The 16,211-nt window shown below is 40.3% G+C and overlaps 1 protein-coding gene across 2 annotated transcripts in view; it reads right to left on the reverse strand.

Moving 5' to 3' along the window:
* Positions 1-15,703, reverse strand: part of znf366 (zinc finger protein 366) — a 65,027-nt gene extending 49,324 nt beyond the window's left edge. The window contains exon 1 of one of the 2 annotated variants that reach the window (XM_070868220.1): positions 15,592-15,703. Coding sequence is in view for 1 of the 2 variants with exons in the window: in XM_070868131.1 (XP_070724232.1) it covers positions 13,058-13,059 (2 nt within the window). In the remaining variant the exon portion in view is untranslated. Of the gene's footprint in view, positions 1-13,057; positions 13,114-15,591 lie in introns of those variants that run through there. The other variant, XM_070868131.1, reaches the window with a different exon arrangement.
* Between the last annotated feature and the right edge of the window lie 508 nt (positions 15,704-16,211).

Consider the following 16,211-nt stretch of genomic DNA (forward strand, 5'->3'; position numbering starts at 1 on the left):
GAATGTGGTGTATTTAGATTTCCAAAAGGCATTCGATAAGGTGCCACACAAAAGGTTACTGCAGAAGATAAAGGTACACGGAGTCAGAGGAAATGTATTAGCATGGATAGAGAATTGGCTGGCGAACAGAAAGCAGAGAGTCGGGATAAATGGGTCCTTTTCCGGTTGGAAATCAGTGGTTAGTGGTGTGCCACAGGGATCAGTGCTGGGACCACAACTGTTTACAATATACATAGATGACCTAGAAGAGGGGACAGAGTGTAGTGCAACAAAATTTGCAGATGACACTAAGATTAGTGGGAAAGCGGGTTGTGTAGAGGTCTCAGAGAGGCTGCAAGGAGATTTGGATAGTTTAAGCGAATGGGCTAAGGTTTGGCAGATGGAATACAATGTCGGAAAGTGTGAGGTCATCCACCTTTGGAAAAAAAACAGTAAAAGGGAATATTATTTGAATGGGGAGAAATTACAACATGCTGTGGTGCAGAGGGACCTGGGGGTCCTTGTGCATGAAACTCTTTTAGAGTCTACCTGTAAAACATAAAACATTAAACCGTGCCACCCGCCCTGGATGACACAGCAGACATTTACAAGGCCCTTTTTTTCTTTTTTGTGGGTTTTTTTTGTGTTTTTCTTTTTTTGGGGTTTTTTTTTTGGGCGCTAAAATCACATTTTTTCCAGTGCCCCCTATAAAAGGGGAGGGGGACACTAAAAGCACCGGCAATTAAAACAAATTAAACTTTAAAACGTAAAATCAAATTAAAATTTGGTTGCCGGGCGTGATGATGCACTCCAGTCCCTCTGGTGCCCACCTCTCGTGGAAGGCCGCGAGCGTACCGGTGGACACCGCGTGCTCCATCTCCAAGGACACCCTGGACCGGATGTAAGAGCGGAAGAGAGGCAGGCAGTCAGGTTGAACGACCCCCTCGACCGCCCGCTGCCTGGACCGGCTGATGGCACCCTTGGCCGTGCCCAGGAGCAGTCCTACGAAGAGGCCCTCGGACCTACCCGCTCCCCTCCGCACAGGGTGCCCAAAGATCAGGAGAGTGGGACTGAAGTGCAGCCAGAATTTCAGGAGCAGCCCCTTTAGATAATGAAACAGGGGCTGCAACCTCGTGCACTCAGTAAAAACATGGAACGCGGACTCCTCCAGACCGCAGAAATTGCAGGCGGCCTGGGAGTCCGTGAACCGGCTTAAAAATTTGTTGCACGGCACTGCTCCGTGCACCACCCTCCAGGCCAAGTCCCCGATGAATAGTGGGAGGACTCCCGCATAGATTGCCCTCCATCGGGGACCCTCGCCTTCTTCGGACGGCAAGATGGTACGCCATGGCGTGTCCGGACGGCCGGCGAGGATGGCAAAGTTGAGAGTGTGCAGGAGCAGCCCGTACAGGAAACCCCTCCGCGCGGAACTGAAAGGCACGGAGGGGATTTCCCCGAGGCGGCTCAAGTTGTGAGGCGCCGGCTCCTTGTGCATGAATCCCAAAAGGTAGATTTGCAGGTGCAGCAGATAATCAGGAAGGCAAATGGAATGTTGGCCTTCATTGCGAAAGGGATGGAGTACAAAAGCAGGGAGGTCTTGCTGCAACTGTATAAGGTACTGGTAAGGCCGCACCTGGAGTACTGCGTGCAGTTTTGGTCACCTTACTTAAGGAAGGATATACTAGCTTTGGAGGGGGTACAGAGACGATTCACTAGGCTGATTCCGGAGATGAGGGGGTTACCTTATGATGATAGATTGAGTAGACTGGGTCTTTACTCCTTGGAGTTCAGAAGGATGATGGGTGATCTTAGAGAACATTTAAAATCATGAAAGGGATAGACAAGATAGAGGCAGCGAGGTTGTTTCCATTGGTGGGGGAGACTAGAACTAGGGGGCACAGCCTCAAAATACGGAGGAGCCAATTTAAAACCGAGTTGAGAAAGAATTTCTTCTCCCAGAAGGTTGCGAATCTGTGGAATTCTCTGCCCAAGGAAGCAGTTGAGGCTGGCTCATTGAATGTTTTCAAGTCAAAGATAGATAGATTTTTAACCAATAAGGGAATTAAGGGTTACGGGGAGAGGGCGGGTAAGTGGAGCTGAGTCCACGACCAGATCAGCCATGATCTTATTGAATGGCGGAGCAGGCTCGAGGGGCTAGATGGCCTACTCCTGTTCCTAATTCTTATGTTCTTATGTTCTTTATCCTGGCTGAGATGAGCTAACCTACTGCAGACTAAGCTCCGCACAACAATTAAGCTTGGAACCGTAATGATATGTATAAACTCACGATCTTAATCTTCTGATTCATCAGAGGGTATGGGTGGTTTAACGATCCCACTCACACTCAGGTGAACCTGAGCCACAAAAAATATGGTCCACAGAGTGGACTTAAAGAATGGCTTTTTTGAGAATTTGAAAAGAGAGGGAATTTCTGGTAAGTATTGTGTAAGAAGCTGTAAAAAGTGAAATTTAGTTTAACATTTTAATAAAACTTAAAAACTGTAGTTATCAGAAGTTGCCTGCCAGTGGCAGTTAACTGTCAGTCAGCTGTAAGTGTTAGTCTTGAATAGGTGATAATCACAGGGGATAGGTGAGCTGAGTCAACACTTGTAATTTGGGTGTAGTTCTTAAGAGTGTAAAAGTCAAAAGTTTTTCAGAGCACAAAGTGGTCTGCACAAAATGGACAAAGAGTGGTTTATTTGGGAATTTGGAAAGAGTAAGAATTCGGAGACGATGGGGAATGAGTTGCAGCTTTTTGCCCACACTATTTGTAGTGCTTTATGCTACAGGTAGATATTTAATTTCATTATCCATTACTTAATACAGATCAATTAAGAAGTCAAGGAACTAAACTGTAAACTAAGTTATTTTAATACAAATGTAATTACATTTAATTAAATAGAACAAGGTCATATAGGGATGGCAGTGCAGGTGGTATGCTGCAACTGCAGCATGTGGGGGTTTGTGGAGAGTATTGTGATCCCAGACAACCACATTTGCAGTAAGTGCCTGCTTAAGAACATAAGAGCATAAGAATTAGGAGCAGGAGTAGGCCATTTGGCCCTTCGAGCCTGCTCTGCCATTCAATAAGATCATGGCTGGTCTTCTAACTCAACTCCACTTTCCTGCACTATCCCCATATTCCTTGATTCCCTTAATATCCAAAAATCTATCAATCTCTGTCTGGAATATACTCAAAGACTAAGCCTCCACAGCCCTCTGGGGTAGAGAATTCCAAAGATTCACCACCCCCTGAGTGAAGAAGTTTCTCCTCATCTCAGTCCTAAATGGCCGACCCCTGATTCTGAGACTGTGACCCCTGGTTATAGACTCCTCAGCCATGGGAAACATCCTCCCTGTATCCCACCTGTCAATCCTGTAAGAATTTTGTATGTTTCAATGAGATCACCTCTCATTCTTCTAAACTCTGGAGAATATAGGCTTAGTCTACTCAATCTCTCCTCATAGGACAATCCCCCCATCCTAGGAATCAGTCTAGTGAACCTTCGTTGCACTCCCTCAATGGCAAGTATATCCTTCCTTTGATAAGGAGACCCAAATTGTACATGATACTCCAGGAGCGGTCTCACCTGGGCCCTATGTAATTGTAGTAAGACGTCTTTACTCTTATACTCAAATCCTCTTGTAATTAAGTTCAACATACCATTTGCTTTCTTAATTGCTTGCTGTAAACTTTCACTGATTCATGTACAAGGACACCCAGGTCTCTTTGAACACTAACATTTCCCAATCTCTCACCATTTAAAAAATACTCTGCTTTTCTATTTTTCCTACCAATGTGGATAACTTCACATTTCTCCACATTATATTCCATTTGCCATGTTCTTGTCCACTCACTTAGCCTGTCCATATCCCCTTGACGTCTCTTTGCATCCTCCTCACAACTTACATTCCCACCTAGCTTTGTATCATCAGCAAATTTGGATTATATTACATTTGGTCCCCTCATCCAAATCATTGATATAGATTGTGAATAGCTGGGGCCCAAGCACCGATCCTTGTGACACCCCAGTAGTTACAGCCTACCAACCTGAAAATTACCCGTTTACTCCTACTCTCTGTTTTCTGTCCGTTAACCAATCCTCAATCCATGCTGGTGTATTACCCCCAATCCCATGAGCCCTCATTTTGTTCAATAACCTCTTGTGTGGCACCTTATCGAATACCTTCTGAAAATCTAAATATACCACATCCATTTGTTCCCCCCTTATCTATTCTGCTAGTTACAACTTCAAAAAACTCTAACAGATTTGTCAAACATGATTTCCCTTTCATAAATCCATGTTGACTCTGCCCAATCATATTATTCTTTTCTACGTGCCCTGTTACCACATCCTTAATAATAGATTCTAGCATTTTCCCTACTACAGATGTCAGGCTAACTCTAGTTCCCTGTTTTCTCTCTCTATCACTTCTTAAATAACAGGGTTACATTAGCTACCTTCCAATCTGCTTGAACCGTTCTAGAATCTATGGAATTTTGGAAGATAGCAACCAATGCATCCTCAATCTCTATAGCTACCTCTTTCAAAACCCAAGGATGTAGGCCATTGGGCCCAGGGGATTTATCAACTTTCAGTTCCATTCATTTCTCCAGTTCTATTTTTTTCACAAATACTAATTTCTTTCAGTTCCTCATTCTTGCTACACCCCTGATACTCCACTTTTTCCAGGAGATTTTTTGTGTCTTCTTCCATGAAGACAGACAGATTTTTGAATATTAAGGTAATCAAGGGGTATGGGGATATGGGGATAGTGCAGGAAAGTGGAGTTGAGGTATAAGATTGAATGGCGGCGTCGACTCGAGAGGGCGAATGATCTACTCCTGCTCCTATTTCTTATGTTCTTATGTTCTTATAAACTAGCCTTCATCAAAAAATTGTAATGGAGACCAGAGGAATTTCATACAAAATGTTGATGCATCTGTACACTAGTATTGTATAACCCCATTCGAGTTTTAGGTCGGAGCTTTCTGCTTCTGCACTCACCAGCCGATGATTTTCTCTCATTAAAATGAATCATAGAATCAGAGAAATTTACAGCATGGAAGGAGGCCATTTTGGCCCATTGTGTCCGCACCGGCCGACCAAGAGCTATCCAGCCTAATCCCACTTTCCAGCTCTTGGTCCGTAGCCCTGTAGGTTACGGTACTTTAAGTGCACATCCAATTATTTTTATAATGTGGTGAGGGTTTCTGCCTCTACCACTCTTTCAGGCAGTGAGTTCCAAATCCCCACTACCCTCTCGGTGAAATTTCCTCTCAGATCTCCTCTAAACCTCCCCCCAATTACTTTAAATCTATGTCCCCTGATTGGTGACCCCTCTGCCAAGGGAAACAGATCCTTCCTATCCACTCTATCCAGGCCCCTCATAATTTTATACACCTCAATCAGGTCTCCCCTCAGCCTCCTCTGTTCCAAAGAAAACAGACCCAGTAACTCCAATCTTTCCTCATCGCCACAATTCTCAGTCCAGGCAACATTCTTGTAAATCTCCTCTGCGCCCTTTCCAGTGCAATCACATCTTTCCTGTAATGTGGTGACCAGAACTGCACACAGTACTCCAGCTGCGGCCTAACCAGTGTTTTATACAGTTCAAGCATAACCTTTTTGCTCTTGTATTCCATGCCTCGACTAATAAAGGCAAGTATTCCATATGCCTTCTTAACCACCTTATCTATCTGGCCTGCTACCTTCAGGAATCTGCACTCCAAGGTCCCTTTGTTCCTCTACACTTTTTAGTGTCGTACCATTTAATATGTATTCTCTTGCCGTGTTCGATCTCCCTAAATGCAATACCTCACACTCATCCGATTGAATTCCATTTGCCACTATTCCGCCCACCTGGCCAGTACATTGATATCTTCCTGCAATCTGCAGCTTTCTTCTTCATTATAAACCACACAGCCTATTTTAGTGTAATTTGCAAACATCTTAATCATACCCCCAACATTGAAGTCATTGATATTTACCACAAAAAGCAAGGGACCCAGCACTGGGTGGAAAATCATGGACAGACAAGTGCAGAAAGGAAATCCCTGACCTAACATTGATAAAGAGCCAACAGGATGGTCTGCACTTTGCTGATATTAAAAATGTAAATCTCCATGTATATGTCTTAAGCATAATTAAATAGAGTTTTGCTTTTCCCAATTTGGGATTTGTGTGTCATTCCAGTATCCACTGCTTCTGTGGGGCGGGCACCCTGTTATACCACAACAGATGAGGATACCATCTGTGATTCTTTAAATACCCACTCCTTGGGATTTGTGACAGGTTCAACAGCAAATAAAAGTGCTGCCAGAACTTCTACACTCCATCTAAAAGGCTGAAAAGGGCTGTATTCATCAGTTGCTCTGAGATTACTGAGGTTGGACTCAGTTATAGCACTCTGTGAGCTGTGGGTTTCACAAATTGCAAGTGACTGTCATTCCAAGAGTCTCATGAAGTAAGTGGGAGAACAGTTGACTCTCTATATGTTTGTTCTGGAAGTATGCATTGCCAATTATGGTTTGCATCATATTCACCTAATATCACTACTTCACATAGTTCATTAAATGATAATAAATGGCACTTTTTATTTTAGCCTGAATGAAGCTATTTGGCACCTGTGATAGTTTCTGTATTTTTAGAGACTGAAGATGTAGTGAACTTGAGAAATTAGGGTCTTTTTCACTCAAGCTGAAAAGGTAAAGGGGTGACCCGATACAGGCATTCAAGATTATGAGGGATTATGATAAGCTGAATAGTAATAGATTGCTTGCAATTCTTGATGACTCAGTAACGAGAGGGCACAAATATAAGATAATCATAAAAACAATTAAAGGGAAAAAAATAGAAAATTATTTACACCCTGAGGTATTGAAACTATATAAAAATTTAATAAGACCTCATTTATCGTACTATAGGAAGAAAAGTGAAGCTTTAGAGAGTGTACAATTCAAATTCACTAGGATGTTGCCTTGTATTAGCAAAATATAATTATTAAAAAACACTTGAAAATGTGGAGATTTTTTAATAGAACAATGCCGTGTGAGCTGGGCTGGGCTGGAGCCCAGGCCCTAGAGATGAAAGGGTAGGTGCCTTCTGCTCTTGACACACATCATTTTCATTTTTTTTAATTATATATTCTACCTCTGAAGCACTTAGCTTTGATTTTGTTATGTTGCCGGGTAAGAAACACATCTGGAATTCAATGGGGTCAGCAGAGGGAGGTAGAACACATTGACGGTGAAATTCCATGGGGCTGCGAACACTGCCACTGAAGCTCTGATGGAAGACAAGCGGAAGCCCTCAGAGAAATAACATAAATTGTCTGTTTTCAACTGCTAACGCATTTTCCTGCGTGTTGTAATGGAGTTATAGTGGGTGACTGGTAGAACTCTGTGGAATTTCAGGGCCAATAAACCTATATAAAACACTAGTTCGGTCCTAGCTGGAGTATTATGTCCAATTCTGGGCACCACACTTTAGGAAGAACGTGACTCATATGGAGAGGGTACAGAAGAGATTTACTAGAATTGTTCCAGGGATCAGGGATTCCAGTTTTCTGGACAGACTGGAGAAGCTGGGATTGTTCTCCTTAGAGCAGGGAAGGCTAAGAGAAAATTTGCTAGAGGTGTTTAAAATCATGAAAGGCTTAGATAGAGATAATAAAGACAAACTGTTTCCAATTGCTAAAGGGTTGATAACCAGAGGGCACAGATTTGAGGTGTTTGGCAAAAGAACCAGAGGCGACATGAGGAAAAACTTTTTTATGCAATGAGTGGTTAGGATTTGGAATGCACTGCCTGATAAGGTGGTGGATACATATTCAAAAGTAGACTTCAAAAGGGAATTGGATAAATACTTGAATTGAAAAAATTGTGGAATATGCAGAGAGCGGGGGAGTGGGACTAACTGGATTTCTTTTTGAAAGAGCTGGTGTAGACTCGCTGGGTTCCTCCTATGCTGTACTAGTATATGATTCTTTGATTCTCATGCGTAATTACAGGACAGTTAGTTAAAAAATCTGGAAATTTTGGAGTCTTTAATTAAATATCTAGACAAAAGTAAAATGACTAGAAGCAGTTAACAGAAAAAGGATCGTGCTTGTAAAAGCTGAGAATTCTTTGGGTGGTGACAGATTTGGTGGATGGGGGAGTTGCAGTGGATGTGGTGCACATGGTCTTTCAGAAAATCTTTGATAAAGTATCACGCAGGCGGCTATTAGAGCAGAGTAAGGGTAATGGAATTGGGGGAGGGGGTGAAAACTGTACTAAAACTGGTTAGAAGAGAAGAAGGGAAGAAACTGAGTAGGAGTTAAGGGCAATATCTCAGGTGGTTGGAAGTGGGTTGGGTTCCCACAGGGTTCTGTTCTGGGACCACTTCAGTTCACAGTGAACATCAATGATTTGGATATAGGGAAAGACGTTCAAATTTGCAGACAATACTAAAATAGGAGGTGTCTGTTCTCAGCCACACTGCTCAGTGGAGGAATAGCGAAAGAGCTGACATAATCCATCTTGTTCCTGCTTGCTGCTCCTGTTGGCAAATCGCACAAGGCCATTGACAGCAAAACAGTCATCTTCGGATTTCGTGCTGCTGGTCTGGTGGGGGCCTCACCTCAAGTAGCACATATCGGAAACTCAGGCAAGTGCAATACACACTTTTCTGATCGTTAATTTAAAGGGTCAGGAAATTACTGAAATTTCCACTATGTGCTACCAGCAGGCAAGGCTCCATGATGATAACGCAGAGTTGAAACATTGCCCCATAAATCTAGATCTAGATAATTCCTGCCTCACAACTGAAGGAGGATGCGTGACAGCAAGTAGGCTGGGGGAACAGAATAGAGCAAAAAGGGGAATATGAGAGCTGTTGGGGAAGGGGTTTTCCATACTTAGTGCCATTAATAAAGTTAATTACAATATGAAGGTTCTTTCCATCCCTGACTGTAATAGAGTAATCTAATTTTTGATGTGGTTCTGGATGAAAGAATTCAAAAGGTAAAGAAAATCCCTAAATTGGGTGGGGGTGACCAGTATCCAAAAGCCACTACAAATTGCACACAAGTGCTGCAGAACTCAAAGTCAATAGCTTTCAGTGGGAATTGCACATTGTATAGCTCCTCTCATTTTTATCTGTTACCTGTAACAACTGACATAACATATTTGTAAAAAAAATGAAGAAAATATGGCAGGTTTTCAGTTTCATAAGAAGAAATGTAACGTGATTGATATTTTGATCTACTGCACAATATTCAGTGCTAAGAACTGATCAATATCATTTTTATGAATGCTATATTACTGGGATTTTCACACCTACTTTACACATTGACGTTAATTCAGGGTGAAAATCTTAACTTAAAGCAGCCATGTTGCATTTCAATTTGTCTCAGGTGGATAGTCTGATACAGTGACAGTTCTATGCTGGGTCCTATGTAAGTGCTGGAGCTGGCACTGTGCCCCAGAACCAGTACACATCATGATGTCACAGTGTCATGACAACCCTTTGTGAAACCTTTACTAAACCATGTAAGTCAGCCCCTCATCCCAGGCTACTAGACTTGTTCTAGGAAATAGATCTAGGTGTGTGTAGCTAGAAGAAGCATATGCGACAACCCTGGCCAATTCAGCTTTGTAAGAAACTTGGAAAGTCATTGCCAAGGACCTCCAAGTTTTGAAGGAAATGGAAGAAATGTGCAGCAGTGGGGAATATAATCCTGTCACTGCAGGTGAGGCAGCATTGTTTAATGTTCCTCACTTGCAAAGGCACAACCACCAATTAAATGATGGTACTGAAGGCTTTCACCACATGCATGCCCTACCCACACAATGTTACACCTATATGCCTTTGTTCAAGGCTCTCTGAAGCCAATTGTTATTCTTGATGAAAAATCTAACCAAAGTTATCTAACTAATTTGTACTCAACCTTCATTGAGCTGGGCCACGCCAAAAAATCTCATGTCTTCCAGCTAAGTCTGCAAAAAAATGTCTCTCTCCTTCACTTGTGTTTTTTCTCTCTCCTTTACTGATTTAAAGTCTCTCTCTTGCTCTCCTCCTTCATTTGTTTTTATCTCTCTCGTCTATATTTCTGCTTCTGTCCACCCTTCTGTTTCTCACTGTCTTCATCTTTCTCTTCCCTCACTGCCATCTTTCTCTCCTTCCTCACTCTCATCTCTCTCTCTCCTCCTTCAATTCCATATTGATCTCTCTTCTTCCTCCAGTTCTGTTTCTCAATCTCTCTCTCAGTTTCATCTCTCTCCTCCCTCACTGTTATCTTTCTGTCTCTCTCCTCCCTCACTGTTATCTTTCTGTCTCTCTCTTCCCTTTCTTGCACCTCGCTCTCTCCTCCCTCACTCATCATCAGAATCGAGGAAGACTTGCTTCCACTCCTGAAGTGAGTTCTTTGGTGGCTGAACAGTCCAATATGAGAGCCACAGACTCTGTCACAGGTGGGACAGATAGTTGTTGAGGGAAGAGGTGGCTGGGACTCTCTCTGTCTCTCTCTCTCTCTCTCTTCCCTTTCTTGCACCGCTCTCTCACCTCCATAATTTCTCTTTCCTTTACTTTAGGCGTTTCCTGTTTTCCTTCATTCTCTGAAAGGAGGGGGCTGGTACTTTGAAAAATACAAGGCAGAACTTTGAAATAGACAGAAAGACTTTTGAGAAATACACAGCTGGATTTTGAGAAATATTCAGCCGGACTTCTTGTTAAAAGCATTAAATTAAATGTTTGGAATGTAGAAACATAGGATCAGGAGGTGTTCCACCATTCAATGAGATCATGGCTGGTCTGTGATTTAACTCCATATTCCTGGCTTTTCCCCATATCCTTTAATATGTTTGCTTCCTCATAGTTCTAAATTCAACCATGTCAGTGTGAGTGGCTCAGTGATAGTCCAATGGTTTTGTTTAGGAGCAAGGGCTGCTCTTGTGTGCATCCTTGTGGTCGGTTCAGGGCAAAATCAGCTGAGCTCTGGGATCCACTACAAGTGGATTAATGATACCAGGGCAAAAATGAAAAGAACAATATTTTAAAAAACTATAAGGAATGGTTTTCGATGTATGCCAAAAACTTTACATGTAATTCAGAACTTAAAGGGATAAAAGATACAATAGAATTGATCTGCTGATATAACGCTGCCTACTGAGAACCTTCTTAGTTCAATCTCCTAAAAGAAAGAAAGACTTTGCCTTTAAATATTGCCTTTCATGACCACCGGACATCTCAAAGCACTTGACAGCAAATTAAGTATTTTTAGAATGTAATCACTGTTGTAATGTGGAAAATGCTGCAGCCAACTTGCGCACAGCAAACTCTCACAAACAGCAATGTGATAATTACCAGATAACCTGTTTTTGTTATTGAAATGTATGCACATGTGAGTATGCTCACAGGTTTGTAGAGCTGTTGCATTGTGAGTGGCTTAGCCAGTCACCTGATGTTCACAAGACGCAATAAAACCCCAGTCAGTTGAGTCTAGATCATCCGCGATGAGGTATGCAGTTGTGAGCCTAATGGATGAACTGGTACTGTGAAGTGTGATTGTTAAAGCTTTGTTAATAAACAAACTAGTTCATAATAGCAATTTCTTGCTATGACTTCTTAATCAAAGAAGCCACGAAGCAAATATATTACAGTTATGTTGATTGAGGAATAAATATTGGCCAGGATACCAGGGATAACTCCCCTGCTCTTCTTCGAAATAATGCCATGGGATCTTTTACGTCCACCTGAGAGGGCAGACGAGGCCTCAGTTTAATGTCTCATCTGAAAGACGGCACCTCCAACAGTGCAGCACTCCCTCAGCACTGCACTGGAGTGTCAGCCTAGATTTATGTGCTCAAGTCACTGGAGTGGGACTTGAACCCACAACCTTCTGACTCGGAGGTGAGTATGCTACCCACTGAGCCACAGTTGACACTAAAGCTGCAAGGGCGGTGCTCACAAGCAAGGTTTTTACTTTGTATGCTTCATTACCACCTATTAACAGAGCCATTTTAATGTGAAAATCAAAATTCTTGCTTCACCACAGTGGAGTTAACTCCATGGCCATTCCTTCTAGCATTTAATTTGGAAAATTGCCAGTTTCATTATAGGATTCTTTTCCTATCAAGAACAGCAAGATTTTATTATATTTTACCAGGATTTCTCTTTTTTTAAGTGAGTAATAGCACCAGAGCAAAGTTAAACTTTTGACGTGTTGCAGTAAAGACCCAACAAGCAATGAGCAACTTTTAAAACACTTCCCGCTTTTCAATAAAAATGAATCAATTCTTGTGCTAAATTAAACATTTCTTTCTATAAAGTACCTCCAATCTGCTAATAATTTTGTTTCAGGCTTTCTTAACAAGCAAGATTTTTAGATTGTCTTATTGAGTTATATTTTTGAGATAAAACCACAACATCCATTTATTCTGCTAAACTAGAAGGCACTGGAATCTCATACAACTCCCTCTACATTGTCAGCTTGAGACCATTGACCTCCCACATTATTATTTACTGGGAAAGAATATGTAGAAAATGAAAAACATCAACTTTCTTTTTACTCAGTCACCACTATTGTATCAATGGTTTTACACAACTTTTTTCTTATAACATGTATTTTAATTTTTTTGCTCCCATTCAAATGAAGAATATCAGTGCAAGGGAATACAATACTTTACCACATCTTACAAAATAATCTCAGTGTCAGCATATCTATTGCCTTGCCCAGTCTCAACGAGAGTTAAAAAAAACTGCAACTGCTGGAAATAAATAATTTGCATTTATATAGCACCTTTAACAACCCCTGGACATCCCAAAGCAATTCATGGCCAGCAAAGTACTTTTGATCTTTAGTCATTGTTGTAATATAGGGAAATGTGGCAGAAAATGTGTCCACAACAGAGTAATTAAACTGCTTTTTAATTATATTGGTTGAAGGATAAAAGATAGCCAGGATGCCAGCACTTCTTCAAATAATGCCATTGGGATCTTTTACATCCACCTCAGAGGGCAGATAGGATCTCAGTTTAAGGTCTCATCCAAAAGGCAGCGCCACTAAATAGTGCAGCACTGGATTACATGCTTACATTTCTGGTGTGGGAATTGAACCCACGACCTTCTGAGCCAGAATGAAGACTGCTACCACGGAGCCAATGTTGAAATTTAAATGGCGTCTGAAATAAAAATAAAAATACTAGAAATGTACAGAAAGCCTGTGAGAAAATAAACAAGATAGATGAAGTGCTGAGTTAGAAGTCTCTACACCCAAAACATTAACATGTATTTTCTCTTTACAGATGCTGAATGACATGTTGTGTATTTTCATTATTGCCTGTTTTTATTCCACAGAAACATTCTTTACTTCATGTGTAGTTTCCATTTCCTACAGAAGTGTTATTTTGATCTATTTATATAAGATTGTCAATCCTTGCTGAATGATGTGCATAATCCATGTCTACTGTGAACTTTAAAACAAATTTAAAATAAGGAGTCAAAAGAATTTCATATAAATATGTTAAGACATTCATTAATAACACGGTGCAATTTCAACCGATTCCGTTCAACAGAGCGACAAAACTTTCACCCTTCCAGTCTGATCTGGATTTGAACTCAAGTCCCAGAGGTGAAAGAGCAATGTACTATCCCAGTAGACAACTCAGTTTCTTTGCAATACCTAATTTTGCCATTATTTTATTTAAGTGCTATTAAATGGAAGTGTGTTTAGAACATAAGGATTTAATTATAACTGATATATGGAAATGCTAACCCTTCTTTCCCTGTCACTCAAACATTGTTGTCACAAGTGAGTTACCAGGGCAGAGCTTATGAAAGAAAATAAAGAACTTGCATTTATATAGCGCCTGATCATGTCTCAGAGAATCGTCCAAAGTGCTTCACATAGAATGAAGTACACTGTGCAGTTAGAACTGTTTAAAAAAAGATCATGTAAGTGTGCTTATCCCCTTCGAAAACATTATTCCCATGAACCTCACAGAGATTCTATTCTTGATTGAAGCTGAGTGACTGACTACTCCTCAATTAGATTTATTATGCATAACCTATTTAATACTCATTTTGGTGCTGTGCGGGATCTCCTGTGGACATTTATGGACTAACACCTCAAAACGTTGAAATTATTGACAGTGGGTATTTCAGTGGAAATCTGTGAACAGTTTGGAAAGGGATTGCTGAAATAGAGAAGTGAAAACGAGTAGGCTTCTCTGCTGGTTTGTATATGATACTCTTCACTGACAAAGGGGCAGGACTGTGCTTTTGTTGTTGCAGTTTTTTTTTCATTTCTCCCTGGGAATTTACCTTTATGTGCTGATAAAGGGATTAACACTTCCCGTTTTTAACACTTTTAGTTTCAGTTTGTCCTTCTGCATTTGAAGCATGAATATCCCACAGAATAATTATTTCTGTTGTGTGTATTATGGCGAATATTCTTATTGTAACAATTGTGTGTGTGTGTGATTTAATTTAAAACCCCTCATACTTTTTCTTTTGCAAAGAATTGTCTGTTGTAATTAGTTTAGTACCTGATGCTGAAGGAAGACACAGGTTGATTTACACCACAAATTCATGTTTGACCTCACAGCTTGTTACCTGACAGAAGGCACCAGATTATTTTCTGATCATTTTTGAACTTTGATTAAAAAATTATTCCAAAATTGCTAAACTTTTAAAAGTAGAAAGAAAACAGCCTTTTGAAAAGAAAAGATTATTAAAACTGTTCAAATGTGTGTTTTATCTCTTGAGCTTAAACATTGATGTTATTTTATATTATTTTTACTCGGTGTGATGTATTCACACAATACAATGTGCAAATTTCAATCTGATTGCATGAATGCTTATGTATCACATAATTTCAGTATTGTGTAAAGTTGTGTACCATTGACACTAGCTGTAACACTATGTCAAAAGGTAAGGAAAATCCGATAATCACAAATTTTTAAACAATATTTATCAAGTTGAATGTTAGTCTAATATAAGTTTTACGGAATAAATGCTTATAAATAAATGTTAATAAATATTATTCTACTGGTTCATTTGAACTTTCAAAACAAGTAACATATCGGTAAAATCTGACCACATATTTATTTCTCAGGCAAATGTAATTCTGCTACATTTTGAGTCGTACATAAATTACTCAGCTGGCTGAACACAACCACAGGTTCATTTCTAACTTTGTGCAAAAATAATTGAAGAACTAATCTAAAACTCTGTGACTGAATGGGAAGGGACACTCTTGCTGAAAGGTTGACCATTTGTATATTTTGATCTCAATCTTTTACAGGAGAATGATAAACATGCGTGTTCGGTAAAAGTACAGAATATCTATTACTGGTCACTCAGCACTTGCAATCATAACAACTTTCAGTTTTTTTCTTTCTTAAAAATAAAGGAATCTTACAAACCTTTGGATTGCAGATAAAGGATGTCTAATTAAACCAGTGAACTAATTTGCAACATTGTTTGAATCCTATGAGATTTTAGATATTTGTAATTAATTGCATTCATTCACGTATTACCTTGCCTTAGATTAAAAATCACAAGGATATTAGCTTTCAGTCAATTTACATGTCAGCAGTTCAAATCTACATTTCTCAGTGAAACTTACCGGTGAGTTTCCTTAATGTCTACAGAGCGCACGACTGTCTACCTGCTCCTCACAGCCACCACGCATAGATTTGATTAAAGAAGGAACTAATTGTGTCAGTGTTTGAAGTTACTCAAGAAGGAGAACAGGAACAGAATTACTTCGTTTTCTTTTTTTCAGATGAGTACCTTCGGAAAAAAAGGAAGGAAGGGAGGGGAGAGGAAGCCAACAGCCCTTTGACTTCCTGCACAAAAATAAGGAAACTCCAGATAGTCATCTTTCTCTGAGAAAAAAAGATTCATATGGAAACAACAAAAACGGAAATTAGATAGAGGTTTGAACCTTCATTCCCAGCCTAGATTGAGGCACTGCTTGCATACAGGGGTGTGTTATTTTTATAAGAAGATAAGTAGTCAAGCACGATCTACCAGATATCAGTGAATAGAAAACATTTTGTATTGCCTTTCATACTCATGTTATTAGTAGTAAGCATTCATTGTAAACTCAGTTTTATATCATCAGCATAAATCCCTCATTCCAGATGAAGAATATAATTTGTATTTAATAATATATACAAGGAATGTTGCTGCACATACAGCATGAATATAATGATGTAAAAGTATCATGACTAATGTCTATGC

Source organism: Pristiophorus japonicus, chromosome 1, assembly GCF_044704955.1.
Source record: "Pristiophorus japonicus isolate sPriJap1 chromosome 1, sPriJap1.hap1, whole genome shotgun sequence".
Lineage (NCBI taxonomy): Eukaryota > Metazoa > Chordata > Chondrichthyes > Pristiophoridae > Pristiophorus > Pristiophorus japonicus.